The 15,100-nt window shown below is 34.4% G+C and overlaps 3 protein-coding genes across 3 annotated transcripts; all 3 read right to left on the reverse strand.

Moving 5' to 3' along the window:
• Positions 1–3,925: 3,925 nt before the first annotated feature.
• Positions 3,926–5,564, reverse strand: LOC141661329 (berberine bridge enzyme-like 8). Its single transcript, XM_074468313.1, has one exon. It carries the CDS (start codon positions 5,562–5,564, stop codon positions 4,359–4,361), a length of 1,206 nt encoding a protein of 401 aa, XP_074324414.1. The 3' UTR covers positions 3,926–4,358.
• Positions 3,931–4,311, reverse strand: LOC141661328 (cannabidiolic acid synthase-like). The gene has a single exon (XM_074468312.1). It carries the CDS (start codon positions 4,309–4,311, stop codon positions 3,931–3,933), a length of 381 nt encoding a protein of 126 aa, XP_074324413.1.
• A 5,171-nt stretch (positions 5,565–10,735) lies between the features above and the next one.
• Positions 10,736–12,881, reverse strand: LOC141723334 (berberine bridge enzyme-like 8). The gene has a single exon (XM_074525129.1). The coding sequence runs from the start codon at positions 12,525–12,527 to the stop codon at positions 10,902–10,904; it is 1,626 nt and encodes a 541-aa protein (XP_074381230.1). The 5' UTR covers positions 12,528–12,881; the 3' UTR covers positions 10,736–10,901.
• Between the last annotated feature and the right edge of the window lie 2,219 nt (positions 12,882–15,100).

The following is a 15,100-nucleotide window of genomic DNA, read 5'->3' on the forward strand; positions in this document are numbered from 1 at the left end:
AGGGGAAAACCCTCCCTAAGGCAGCAGACCATAAAACATAAAATGTTCCTCCAAGCGTTTGGAGGAAGCTGACACGGGTTGATTTGTAAATCAGCTAAAAGATGAGGAATGAAAGGATGGAAAGGAAACTTAAGCCCAACATTAAGGGCATCTGTATAAATAAAGAGAGTGTCGGGTTTCCAGTGGCAAGTACGATCACCACCAGAGACTGGAACTAATCTAAGAGGAGGAAGGACATTATAACGTGCATTTAGTTTATCGAAATCAATGTTGTGCCAAGTGTTACAATGATTAAAAGAATCGAGATGTGCAGTAGAGGGATATTCATCCCCCCTAGTGTTAATCATATCGATTAAAGACATATACGAAGAACGGATCTCGATATCCTTACCCCGTTTTGAAGCCGAGGCTATCTTGGCCGCCCTCTCGGAACTCTTGTCAGCCATTAGTAAAGCTGGAAAAGCCTGGAAACTTTGAAAGGAAGGAGGCTGGAAACTAAGGGAGGAAAGTTGAGAGAGGAGGAAGTTGAGTATTTTAGAAATGAATGAAATGAAGAGTGAAGAGTGTGAAGGAGAGCACACTCCTCCCACCTTTATATAGGGGGAAAAGAGGAAATTGGGCCTAAAAAGCCCATTCAGGCCCAAAATTAAGAAGGTTCTGGAATTATCCAGGAAATTCCTGGAAAATTCAAGAGAAAAATTTGAGTTTTTTGAAGATTCTGGAAGAATCCAGAACAATCCTAGAAGAATTTGGAATTGGGCTTAGAAAACAAAAGCCCAGCTCAGAAAAAGGGCCCAATTTTAGAAAAAAGCAAGCCCAGTTAAGGGCCCAAGTGTTTAAAAACCCCAGGTAAAAAGGCCCATGGATTAGGCCCAAATGATTTTAGGGGGTGGAAAAGAAGCCCAGTTGAAAACAATGGGCCCAAAGGATAGCCCAATAAAACCAGCCCAAAAAAGGGAAGGATGGCCCAAAAGGATCCAGCCCAGGTTTAAGGGCCCAAATCCAAATTACAGAAATATATACGAGAAATTAATATATTTAAAAACCCATTCGACCAGGAAATATAAGGAAATCCTGATCGAAGCCACTGAGGTCGAAATCCTGTCGATCAAGGCTAAAATACAGCCTTATTTCGACCAGAATGAATATCCATTCGACCAAGAAACACGAAGAAATCCTGATCGAAGCTCCCGAGGTCGAAGTTTTGTCGATCAAGCCTGAAAAATAAGCTTAATTCGACCAGAATTAAGACTCATTCGACTAGAAATCAAGAGAAGATCCTGATCGAAGGGATTCTTCCCGAATTTCTGTCGACCTGGGCAACTAAGGGAGGTTAATTCGGTCAAAATCAGGGTCCTCACCAAAAATCCTGATCGAAATTAATAACCTGCTCGAAGATTTCTGCTCAAAAAAAAATATATATATAGGAAAAAATCCTGGCCGAATTTCGACCAGGATTCTTGCTCGAACACATTCTCCTCGAAAAGCCTTCGACCAGGGCTGAATGAAGGTTAATTCGACCAGGATCCTGGTCGAATAGGATTCCTGGTCAAAATCTGTAAAAAAAAAGAGAAAAGAAAGAAAAAAAGGAAAAAGAGGGAAGAAAAAGAAAGAAAAATTCCTGAAAAATTACAGAAATTGAGGAAATTCCTTAAAATATTTTTGAAATATTTTCAGAAATAAGGAATAAATCCAGAAAAATAAGGATAAATCCCAGAAATTAAGGGAAAAATCCAGAAAAATAAGGATAAATCCCAGAAATTAAGGGGAAAATCCAGAAAAATAAGGATAAATCCCAGAAATTAAGGGAAAAATCCAGAAAATTAGGGGAAAATCCCGGAATCAAGGGAAAAATTCCTGGAAATTAAGATAATTCCTGAATAAAAGGAAAAATCGTTGTAAACGTGTAGGTCGCTCCACACTTTACGCAAAAATGAAACCCTGTAAGGGAATGAATAGACTTAACTTCTGCGAAACCTAATCAATATTTCCCAAAAGTTGGGGGGCAAATGACAGGGATAAATAAATCCAGATTGTTTAATTAAATATTGCATTAATTGTACAAGGTGTGGGCTGCTAGGCCCAATAAGAAGATGTATGATATTCAGACCAGAAAGGTTACCACATTGATCAGGCCTGATGGACCAGATCAGGCCTGATGGAACAAAGAGGGCCCAAAACCCTGAATATTAATTAAATTCTTAATTAATTAATAAGGGAGAAAAACAGCTATTAAGATAAGTCCTAGTGGGATGTAACTCCTTGTAGATTGGCCTCCAAGGGACCTCATAGGATAAGGAATCAGCTTTCTACTTCCTAGAACTCCTAAGTCTATCCTAATTCAGAGACTTGACCACCAATTCTCCTATACCAAGTCCAATTCAAGGACTCTCACATCTATATAAGGGGCCTCACCCCACAAATCATAACTACGTTTTTTGACTTGATCCTTGGCAATCAGCAAGGTACATAGCCATCTTGTTAAGGCAGATTGAGTCACGAAACACAAGAGCAGTCAAATCGAGTCTTGAAGCTCACGTTCCTTAGTACTAAATACAGCAATTATATATATTAGTTTTTAATCCATAACAATATCAAATATTGTTAACTCGTTATAATGATAATATTTAATTATTATTATTATTATTAAATTATGAGAAAAATTAAATAAAAAATGTAAATCCAACAAATAAGTGATATACACTTTCAACAAAAATGTGTTTTATCCAATTATATGATACCAAAAAATTCTAAGTAGACATCTAAAATTGATATGTTACATTGAGGCTTTATTCTACACTTTCTTAAAAAAATGTTAGAGATCTCAAATATTGTTTCAAAAAAAATTCAAATATTTTATAATGGTAATTTTTCTCAAAATAATATGGGACCGGTGTGCATTCATACGCGTCCATGAATTAAATTGCGACACATGTCATATCACGTCATTTTGCAATTTTTTGTACTAATTTTAGGTTACCTAAAACTTTTTTTTGAATGTAACTTGCAAGTAGGGGTGTACGCGGTTCGATTTTGGGGTAAAAGTCGAACTAAACCGCGAAGAGCGGTTTAGAATATTGTCATTGCGGTTAACCACGTCAATTGCGGTTGCGAATTTGCGATTATTGCGATCAGTTTGCAGTTCAACTCCTTATTTTAAAATAATTAATAATTTATAAAAAAATTAATTTGGAATATTAATAAATTCAAGTTTAAGTTACGTGATAAATTTACATTCAAAAATAAAATATAAACTAATTGGATATTAAAAATATACAAAAATATGGAGGTGAGAGAAAAGAAAAAAGAAAAGGATAAAAATAAAATTACATGTTTATTACATTTTCGATTTATTTTTGTTATATATCTTATAATGATTGTGTTTCTTATGAACGAAATTTTAATATTAACCTATTATTAGTGAATAAATGTAATTTATATGATATCAACAATATTTTTGAAAATATATTTTATTATAAATATATGTTGCGAGTGGTGGTTGCGGTTACAATTTTGCGATTTTCAAGAATTTAAAATCACATCCAAACTACGAATAAGCGGTTTTTAAAATTTAAATTCACAATCAACCCACTGGTAGCGATTATTCACAAAATACGGTTCGATTGCGAGCGACTGAGCCGTTTTCTACACTCCTACTTGCAACAGTTAAACGCACCGGCACACCCCTTCTTATATTTTACAATGTTCGAACTCTATCACTCAAGTCAAAACGTCTACAGAGTTGTAAACTGGAGGCAGAAAATACATATTGTTCATATAAATGATAAGTTACACTTACACCATACAAATTAAACATTAAAATTAAAAGACATCTGCAACTGCAAGTGTGATTTGATTAGTTTTACACTTTCATATTGAAGATTTCAAATTTATTAGATGAAAGAAGAAGCTACTTAATCATTCAGTTCATCAAATGCCTACTATAGGAGGAATACTCTGCTCATTCCTGAAAAAATTGGTTGGATCAGCCACAGTCTTCACCCTAACCAATCTGTCAAAATTGTTCTTGTAATACTTTTTGCCCCATCTGCTTGCTTGTTCATAGCTGGTAGGACCTCGCAGATTGTTCACTCCTAAGTCGAAATCGTTGTAATTGGAATACGCAGTTCTTGGAGCAGTATAAGGAGTCAAGTAGCTGTACAAGCCTCTGATCCAGGCGAGTTCCTCCGTAGAATCTTCAGTCAGTTGAGTCCTCATGTACATTTTGTACAATGTTCCTGCTCTGTGGGGAAATGGCAATGCAGATTCCGATATCTCATCCATTCTTCCTCCGTATGAGGTCAATAACATGTTTGTCGTCTGTGGTGATGTTAGGATCATCCGATCCCAGATACCTTTTAGGCCTTGTTTGGAAATCGGCTGTTTAACAAAATCAGACTTTGCCTTAAAGGGATTTTGAACGACGTCCTCTCCAAGAGGGCGTCGAGGGAGCTTGTAGGGGAGAAAAGCCCGAAAATAAGCACTGCTTGAATGTAACTAGTTTCTTGACAACCTTGTTCAGTTAGCCCTAACTCAGGGAAGCTTTGCTGCATTAGTGCAAGTAATGCATCTTTTCGACCAAGGTACGTGCCAAAAAATCTGATCCGTAACGTTGTAATCTGATCAGGAGTCACACTCGGGCCTGAGCCATCGCTTAGAACTGTCTTGCTAGGCTCAGGTATCGCGTCTTTCTTGACAGAATCTATCGCGACTCTGATCTCAACATCTTTAGGGAGTTTCGGGGCAAGGCTTTGCCAGAGATAAACGACATCAGTAGCATCTTCTTCTACCTTCTTCTCAACCTGAAAAACAGTCATAATCTCAGGAACATCGACTAAATTCACCTTCCAAGAAAGAATGACACCGAAGCTCGAAGCACCACCTCCTCTAATAGCCCAAAACAGCTCTTCCCCCATTGCTTTCCTGTCCAGAATCCTCCCATTAACATCAATCATACGAGCATCAAAGACGTTATCAGCAGCAAGACCATACTTTCGTCGTAAGATACCGTACCCTCCACCGCCAATTAGGCCAGTAGCACCAACAGTAGACCAAAAACCAGCTGGAAATCCAAGTGTATTACTCTTTGAAGCAATTGCATAGTACACCTCACCGAGAGTAGCTCCAGCTTGAATCGTCGCAGTTTTACTAACAACATCAACATCAACTTCTCGAAGATTAAACATGTCAAGCAACACAAATGGAACTTCTGAGACATAAGAAACACCCTCGAAATCATGCCCTCCACCTCGAATCCTCATCTGAACATTATTTTTCTTAGCACAATAAATCACAGTCTGGATCTGCGATGCATCAACAGGTGTTACAATAACCAAAGGCTTCGGAGTCTCAGGCGTGTCAAATCGCAGATTCTGCAGAGTCTTTTTCAAAATCGAAGAATACGAAGAGTTGCTTCGAGTGTAAACAACTTTTGAAATTGCATCAGCGTTCGGAGAAACTCGAGTTAGGCATCGAAGGAAGCCTTGATGAGTTTGAGGCAAATTTGCCGAAGAAACACAGGAAAAAAGAGCAAAAGAAAGAAAGAAACAAACTGCAATCTTCATGTTCGTTGATTAACACAAGCTAGTTTGGTTTGCACAGAGCATGTTAAGTGGGAAACATGTATATTTATAGCACCATTGGCATGAAGATGTGCGAGAGTTACGGCAAATGGCCAGCTTGCATGGGATAATATTGAGCTCTACGTAGTTGCACGTCGAAGTTAAATCAATGATTAACAAGAAAATGTCAACTTAAATTCCAGTTCGAGAAAATTAGAATAACGAAAGTCAACTCCCACAACATGAATTTTTTAAGTTCGGGTGAAATTAATGTCAAATAATTTTGAATAAGGTGCCCTCCAATATACTACCTCCGTCCCAAAATATTAGTGCCTTCAATTTTTTATGCGTAATTTAAGGTGTATAAAAGTCATAGCTCCATATTTTTTTTAAATTTATTTTCTTTAATTAAAATTTAATATGTATATTTTTATTTAGAAAAAGAAATTTTGAAAAAAAATTATGGAGCTATTTTTTTTATGCACCTAAAAGTACGCATAAAAAGTCAAAGCGACTTGTATTTTGAGACGGAAGGAGTACTAACTTGAGCCTCATTAATTAGAGGTTTTCCCGGAAAAGAAAACAGACTGTTTTTCTTTAAAAGATACAATAAAAGTATTTTGGTATAATTTTTAGGCGGATGATTCAGAACAAACGTATATTATTATTTAACATGTCATAGAATAAGCATATATTAGTATATAACATATCATAGCGCCGTAGAGGGAATATAAAACCAATTATCATCTATTCACATCAAAAAAATTCAATTAACACAAGTCACAGAATAATATCACGAAATAATATGTTATAAAACTTGTTATTTGGCTCACGAAATCTGACTTAATTTTTTAAAATCTCAAAAATAGACCAGGAAGTCAGATTTTATCATAATTTCGTGAGCCAAGTTTTAGTATTCATATCAAAGTTCAATACAAACGAGTTATGTCATCTTATGTTACCGTTTTTCGGTTTTGAATAATTTCAATTATCGACTTTAACGTAATAATCAAATTAACTTAATCGAAGATAACTTTAAGTTATAATTGTAATAAATGACATATTTGAGTTTTTTGAACACAATTACTTTTTTTTGGTAATTAATAAATGGCTTAAGAGCTTGAATGAATTATTAAATATACTATTATATACAGCGCATTTACATACAACAATATACTCTCACAGCACATTCGTGCAATACAAAAATGTAAGAATATTTGCGTACGTGTCGCGATTAACGGCTTCGACCACAGATTTTCTAATATAAGCCCGGTTTGTATCGCTGTATATATTAATAATAACTCAATGGGCATTTGATTAGGAATCGAAATCGGAAATAGCAATATTTGAGAATAGTGATATGCGATCTTAAGAAGTGGTGGTAATTTATGACCGTACGCATGATTATTGATTTCGGAAATCGGAATTAGTTGATTGAGCTACCGATTTGCGATTTATCGAGCGATTTTTAAAAAATTGGATGAATTATCGGAGATTTATCGGAAATAGAAATATTTGAGAATAGTGATATGCGATCTCAAGAACTGGTGGTAATTTATGACCGTATGCATGATTATAGATTTCGGAAATCGGAATTAGTTGATTGAGCTACCGATTTGCGATTTATCGAGCGATTTTTAAAATTTTGGATGAATTATCGGAGATTTATCGGGAATCGGTCAAATCCAACAAATATTTTTGACCAATTTTTGAGCGATTTTTGAAAAATCGGTTGATTTCTATAATAATGACTGTATGTTAATAACTTAGCGAATAGAGCATTGCTTTCGACAATAAGTACATGTAAATAAATGTTAAAATTTCTAAAAGTGTTCCCGAAATGATTCTCAAATATTAGGTTATCATCGTTTTATGACTAACTTTTTTAAAATAAAATGATTCACTCATGTATTAATATGAATCCCACAAAAAAAGACACGTGTCATTTAAGAAAAAATTGAAATCATTTTCGAGTTATGTAACATTGCTCGTATATATATTCTAATTAATTTTCTAAATATAAACTCAATGTAACTCGTGTTAAAATCAACTCTTTCTAGATTACCAACATGGGATATATAATTTTTGGCATGAGCAACATGGATATATTATATTTTATTTATCAATATATAAGTTTTTGTTTCCCGCATGGTTTAGTATGAATGAGCTGTCTTCGTCATTGGTAAGCAAACAAGTTTTATTTGTTTTTTAAGAATTTTAAGTAACATCATAGAGAACGTTATTGCATAGCTAAAGTGAAAAAGGATTTATCCCTCTCATTTGACTCGATTTGTGCTTGCTAGGGCGGCACAAAGGTCAAAATCCGGACCGAATCGGGATCGATTCGGACCGGACCGAAAACCGGAATTTTTCAAAATTAAGAATTAAGAACCGGATCGGCTCTATCTGGTTTTGATACCGGACCGGTTTCGACAAGTTTAATTAATATTTATATAAAAAAAATTATTTATATAGTTTTATTTCAATTTTTCTTTTAAATTTATAGACATTAAAAAGTTTGTTAGTTGGTACGTCAATAAAAATTTAAAAGTAAGTATATATTTTATTATTTTAAAAGTAAATATTACTCCCTCCGTCCCTCCCAAATGTTTACATTTGGGTGGGACGCGGAGTTTAAGAAAAATGATAAAATAGTGGAGAAAAGTTAAAAAAGTGCGTAAAGTAGTGGGACGGATTAATATTATATGTATAAAGTGGGTATAGTGGAGAGAAGTAGTGGATGTAGTTATTTTAAAAATTATAAAAACCTTACTATTTTTGGAAAGTTTTGAAATATAACAATTGGAAGGGGCATCCAAAAAAGGAAAGTGTAAACAAATGGGAGAGACAGAGGGAGTAATTTTTAAGTGTATGAATATCAATGGTTTATCACATGAAATACGAAATTTAGTAATTTAAATTGTAGTATCGATCTATTTTATTATATTAATTTATTATCCATTAATTTGGATCAATAAAATATGATATCGGTAAATATTTAATATTTATATATGATCTTATAAAAATAAAGTAAAGATAAAATAATTATATATATGAATTCAGATTCAGGTCTGAACTGTTCAGGTTTTGTACCGGATCAGACCGAAGATCATAATTTTTCAATTATAATAACTGGGAACCGGACCGGATAAGTTCGGTCTGGTTCGGGTCTTGGACTGATAAACCCGTTGCGGTCAAAATTACAGGTCCAAACCGGAATTCTGTGTCAGCCCGGTGCTTGCTAATATGGCATTTGATAAGGTCCCCTAATTCAGAATCCTGACTTGGTTTCTTCTAGTAATTAAAATAATTTTGCTAGTTAAAAGGGCATTTGATAGGGCCCCTAATTCGGGCTCGGTTTCATCCCCACTATCTATAAGTAATTATAAATATTTTACTTAAAAGATGGGGTGATTATAATATCACGACACTAATAGAAAAATGTCAATAAGTAATATCTTTTTTAATATCGGTTGAAAAAATCACCAACGTGAAGATTATTGGTCCGAAATTAATGTTTATTGAACATTTTCCAACGGTGTGATTGCTATTTGTTGATAATTTCAATAAACGCTTCTATTCTAGTACTCCCTCCATCCTATTTTAGTTGTCACGGTTCCTTTTATAGAAGTCAAATTGACCAATTTTTGACCAACGATTAAACATTATTCTTAAATTATTTCGAAAAACTAAAAATTATATATTAAAGTAGATTAAATCTGCTTTCTAGTGATGTAATTTTTTTATTTTGTTCAATCCTAAATTATTAATAAACTTCGGTCAAACTTAAGTCAATTTGACCGGTACAAATACAAATGAGACAACTAAAATGGGATGGAGGGAGTATATGATTTCTAGCATTTTTTAACTTGCAGCAATTTTCGGCAACCACACTTGTGCAAAACATATTCTAAGAACCAAGTAGAGTTGCCTAAATTATAGTTTACAAACATAGAATACGCGGTCTTGAGAAATTTGAACAGAAAAAATTAACTTATGAGTTGAACTTGTAATGAGCCATTATACAACACACACTTGAGTTGAGTTGGTTGTAAATTGAGATGTACAAAAAGCCCGGGTCCGAAAATCTGGCTCGGCCCGATCCGGTCAAAACCCGGTCAAGCCCGGTCCGGTCAAACCCGGCCCGGCCCGGGCTTCGGGCCTCGACAGGCCCTATATTTTTAGGTAAAGCCCGGGTTTCGGCCCGACCCGGTTAAAAGCCCGGGTTTCGGCCCGACCCGGTTAAAAACCCGAAAAAACCCGGTTATAATCTGATTATTCTAATATATTTTATTATATCTTTATAAATTCACATTTACTATATATATAAATAATACTTTGAACACATATATATTTACATATTTGTGATTAATAATATTATTTATATATTTCATTGCATAAATAATGAAAGAAGATATAATAAGTACACTATATATATTTGGATATCATTGTTATCATAACAATGATAAAAGATATTATTCTATAAACATATTTATTTTTTGCCGAATTTAAATGTTTTCAACGAAGTAATGTTTTCATAAAATATTCTATGTAAACTAATATATTTTTACGATGATCTAGTTGCTAACATATGTATTCTTCGTAATCTCTAATAATATTCGATCCGATTTAAATTAGAAAAAAGCTCGGCCCGATCCGATCTGGCCCGAAAAAAAAAGCCCGGTTAGGCCCGCCTCGAGAACCCAAACGGGCTCTGACATTTTCGGAAAGCCCGGGCTCTGACATTTTCGGAAAGCCCGGCCCGGCCCGGCCCGGTCAAAGTCAAAGCCCGAAAAACCCGACCTGGTCAAAGCCCGTGCTTTTTAAGGCCCGTTCAAAGGCCAGCCCGGTGGGTTTTTTGTGCATCTGTAGTTGTAAATAAGTTTACCTTCTGGATACTTGGGAGAAAACCTTTAACAACATTTTGAAAATTTTGTAATGGGTCCGGTGCGTTCGCACCATTTGCACTCACAGATTTCGGAAATCGAAATTATTTGGCTGAGTTACTGATTTGCGATTTATCTGACGATTTTTATAAAATTGAATAATTTATCGGCGATTTATCAAAAATCGGTCGAATCGGATAAATATTTTTGACCGATTTATCAACGATTTTTGAAAAATCGACCGATTTCTCGAACAGAGCTTGCACCGATCCAGAGCCGGCACTGAAAATCACCAACCAAAGTGAGAAACGACGCAGATATTTTTAAAAACCGATTGTAAATTTATTTTACATTGCACCTCGAATTCAAGGAGCTATTTTCAAGAAATAATACATGTCCCAGATAAAATCTTTGTCGCTCAGGTTGATTAGATGGAAGCTGATCATCAAATTAATCAACACCTTATTACAGGAATACTCTGTTCATGTCTAAAAAAGTTGGTAGGATCAACTTTGGACTTAATCTTCACCAATCTGTCAAAATTACTCTTGAAATACTTTTTACCCCATCTGCTAGCTTGTTCATAGCTAGTACTCCCATGCAGATTGTTCACTCCGAGATCGAAATCGTTGTAATTCACGTATGCTGTTCTTGGAGCTGTATAAGGTGTCAGGTAGCTGTACAAGCCTCTGATCCAGCTTAAGGCCTTGTTGGTATCTCCACTTAATAGGACTCTCATGTACATCATGTACAATGTTCCAGCTCTGTGTGGAAATGGGATCGATGATTCGGATATCTCGTCCATTTCCCCTCCGTATGAGGTCAAGATCAGGTTTGTTGTCTGTGGTTCGGCTTGGAGGAGCAAGTTCCACATTCCAATCAGGCCTTGTTTTGAAATAGGTTGTTTCACAAAATCGGACTTTGCTTTGAATGGAATTTTGAACGATTCTCGTTCGAGGAGTGCTTCGGGTGGAGTTTCAGGTGTGAGAAGGGAGAATGTGAGCACAGCTTGGATGTAACTAACTTGGTTACAGTTTTCTCTCTTTAAGCCTAATTCGGGGAAGCATTGATCGATTATTGGAAGAAGTTTATCGATCTTTCCAAGAAACGAGCCAACGATTCTGAACTGTACAGTCTTGCCATTATGATGATCTCGGCTAGACTCACTCAAGACTGTTCCTATAGCATCAGGAGGGGAGTCACTTTTAACTGCCTCTGCAACGACTCGTATCTCGACCTCTTTTGGGAGTTCTGGTGCAACAGTTTGCCATCTGTGAACAATATCAGTTCCATTCTGTTCCAAGGTCTTGACAACCTCGAAAATAGTCATGATTTTCGGGACAGGAACTAGTTTTAACTTCCAAGAAAGAATCACTCCAAAGCTAGAAACACCGCCTCCTCTAATAGCCCAGAAGAGGTCTTCTCCCATTGCTTTCCTGTCCAGAATCCTCCCATTAACATCAATCATACGAGCATCAAAGACGTTATCAGCAGCAAGACCATACATTCGTCTCAGAATACCGTACCCTCCACCGCCAATTAGGCCAGTAGCACCAACAGTAGACCAAACACCAGCTGGAAAGCCAAGTGTCTTACTCTTCTGATCAATTGCATAGTAGACCTCACCGAGAGTAGCACCAGCTTGAATCCATGCAGTTTTAGCTACTGGATCAACGTCAATAGACCGGAGATTAGACATATCGAGCAACACAAATGGAACTTGTGACACATAAGACACACCCTCAAAATCATGCCCTGTACCTCGAATCCTCATTTGCACATTAGTCTTCCTAGCACAATATACGACAGTTTGGATTTGTGATTCTTCCACGGGTGTAACGATAACTAGAGGTTTCGGGGTTTTGGAAGATGCAAATCGCAGATTTTGCAAGGTACTTCGGAGAATAGAAGTGTAGGAAGAGTTGCTTGGAGTGTAAACAACCTGGGAAATGGACTCAGTATTCAGAGAAACTCGAGTTAGGCATTGAAGGAAATCGAAACCAGTATGAGAAGAAGCTGACAATGAAATGATCGACAAGAATGCAAAAGAAAGAACTAAATTACTTGCATTATTCATCATAATTGCAGATGAATTTGGTTGGTTTGTGAAGAACTATGCTTTCTCTGCTTCTTATTTATACTACTGCACTGCTAGACTTCAGTAAAGGCTGCAGGTGGGATGAGAAAATGGCATATATTACTACTGCTTGACGTACAGTTTGCATGTAAATATTAAAATGGCTGATTGGAGGCTTCAGGTTACATGCCACAGTTTGATTCAACAATTAACACAGCACATTATTCGCTGCGGTGTTCTAAAAATTCTCGATTTAACGATTCCATTTTTTAATTTTTTTATCGTAGTTAACTCGCAGCCGCTACTCTTCGGGTGTGTACTGGGTAAACCATACGGGCTCCATTTTTTAAATTTGATCAACGATTTCATAGTTTTCATAAACTAATATGTTAAGGTAAGTAAATTATATATTAATCTATTATTTTAATTTATGTGACGATTAATCTCCAATTTGCCTGATTAATCGTTAAGAGGTTGTTTTGAAAATTAGTGTCGATTACCGATTTTTACAATATTGTTCGTTGTTTTGAGAATTGGTGCCGATTACCAATTTTTATAATATTCTTTAGAACACATATTATTTCAATTATTTACATTTTAACCATCCTATCACCTTATTTATTTAATTTAGAAATTAAATACATAACCTAAACTCTAACATTGGTGCTAATTAAAACTGATGTTTATCAAGAGAGTGTTTTATGATGCTAAATGCATTTATCTTTGCTTGTTGGCAAATAATTAGAATATCATGAATATAATAAGTAGTTTTAACGCCTACCGTCGTATATTCATTTCGGATTTTAAAATATTTACAATAACTTAAAAATATAAAATAAACAATGCTAGAAAGTGGATATAGACTATGCAAAACAATCATAATTACAAGAACAAAATAATGCACTCATTTACTTCCTAGGGGAGATGGTTAGTAGTTGTAAATAATTTCGTTGATTTATTCGACATATACACTCTATCCAGCGAAGACAAATTAATTTCATTTTTTTATTTCATTTAGTTAGTTGAGCATAGTTGACTCTATTGATTTCATTTTTGAAGATAATAATAATAATAATTTTCTTGTTTTTTAATAACAAAATGTAAATATAATATATACTGTCTAATCAGATTGTTATATATTTTAATTGATATTTATATTTTAAATAATATTTTTCTTAAATGTGATTGGCTCTACTGTTTTCACTTACCTCCATTTTGAAATAAGAATTGCTTTAAAATAATGCTTTTATTTTGAATTTCACAAAAAAATGAATTACATATATTGTTTTTTAATTTTCATTTTTTGGAAATAATATAATGGTTGAATTTTATTAGGAAAAAAAGAAGAAAAATTGAGAGAACAATATGTTTAGGCCACTTTTTTTTACCATAAGACACGTGTATAAAGTAAGATGAAATTTATTTTAAAATTTGAAGGGTCATGTTACACGTTATTTGATTACAATAAACTAGTACAAATGATTTGTGTCATCGTAATTTACAATGAAATATTTATGTGTAACAAGTCTTCTGCAAGAAGAGAGTTTAATTTTACAGTGAAAGCTACAGTAAAGGATAGGTTCAGTAATAAATGAAACATCCGTACTTGAGTTCAGTTTAATTCAGTGATCACCATCGATATACTCCCTCCGTCCCAAAATAAGTGTCGCTTTGAGGTGTAAAAAAAAGGTACTTGTATATATTTTTTTTATAAATTTTATTTTCTAAATAAAAATATAAATGTAAAATTTTAATTCAGGAAAAGAAATTTGAAAAAAAATATATGCAAATATCTTTTTTTAGTATCTTAAAAAATGTGTCAAAAGTCAAAGCGACACTTATTTTGGGACAGAGGGAGTATCATGCAACGCTGTAACTTCTTCCAATTATTGGTAAGAAGACTCATGTCTGAATGTCGGAACATATATTAGAAACTTCGAAACCTCAATATCCCAAACCTCAATATCCCGTAAAAGTAGCGAACTCATGTATGATATACTCATGAACTCATATGGCTTCTCGAGGCTCAAGTCCAGTAACTTTAAAAAAATTATTAGTTACACTTATTAATATTCTATGATAGTCCATTTATGTATGAAACTCAACTTTTATTTGATATCACCAAATATATTAAACCTCTTTAAATTAATATGGTTGGGATAAAAAAAAATTACTTCAGCGAGTTTATTACTTTATCAGACTTAAATATATATTGCGTCCATTATATTGGGATCGGAGAAAAATATTATTTTAACGAGCTTATTACTTTATTATTTATTATTTCATCGAGGATCAACCGTAAGTATGATCAAATTGTTAAATACTCCCTCGGTCTTGAGAAAGTGTCTGACACGCATTTTAAGGTGCATAAAAAGTATAGTTATGTAACTTATTTTTACAAATTTTTTTTCTGAATAAAAGTTAAATGTTTTAATTTTCATTCAGAAAAACAAAATTGTAAAAAAAAATTACAGAACTATACATAATATACACCTTAAAATACGTTTCGAACACTCTCGAAAAAATGTAAACAATTGAAAGGGACGGAGGGAGTATCTTTTTACTTCCCGGCAAAA

The sequence above is a fragment of the Apium graveolens genome, chromosome 5 (genome assembly GCF_009905375.1).
Source record: "Apium graveolens cultivar Ventura chromosome 5, ASM990537v1, whole genome shotgun sequence".
Taxonomy (NCBI): Eukaryota; Viridiplantae; Streptophyta; class Magnoliopsida; order Apiales; family Apiaceae; genus Apium; species Apium graveolens.

Coding starts and splice junctions, on each gene's coding strand:
- LOC141661328 (XM_074468312.1), bottom strand. CDS start 4,311: ATGTTATTGACCTCATACGGAGGAAGAATGGATGAGATATCGGAATCT.
- LOC141661329 (XM_074468313.1), bottom strand. CDS start 5,564: ATGAAGATTGCAGTTTGTTTCTTTCTTTCTTTTGCTCTTTTTTCCTGT.
- LOC141723334 (XM_074525129.1), bottom strand. CDS start 12,527: ATGATGAATAATGCAAGTAATTTAGTTCTTTCTTTTGCATTCTTGTCG.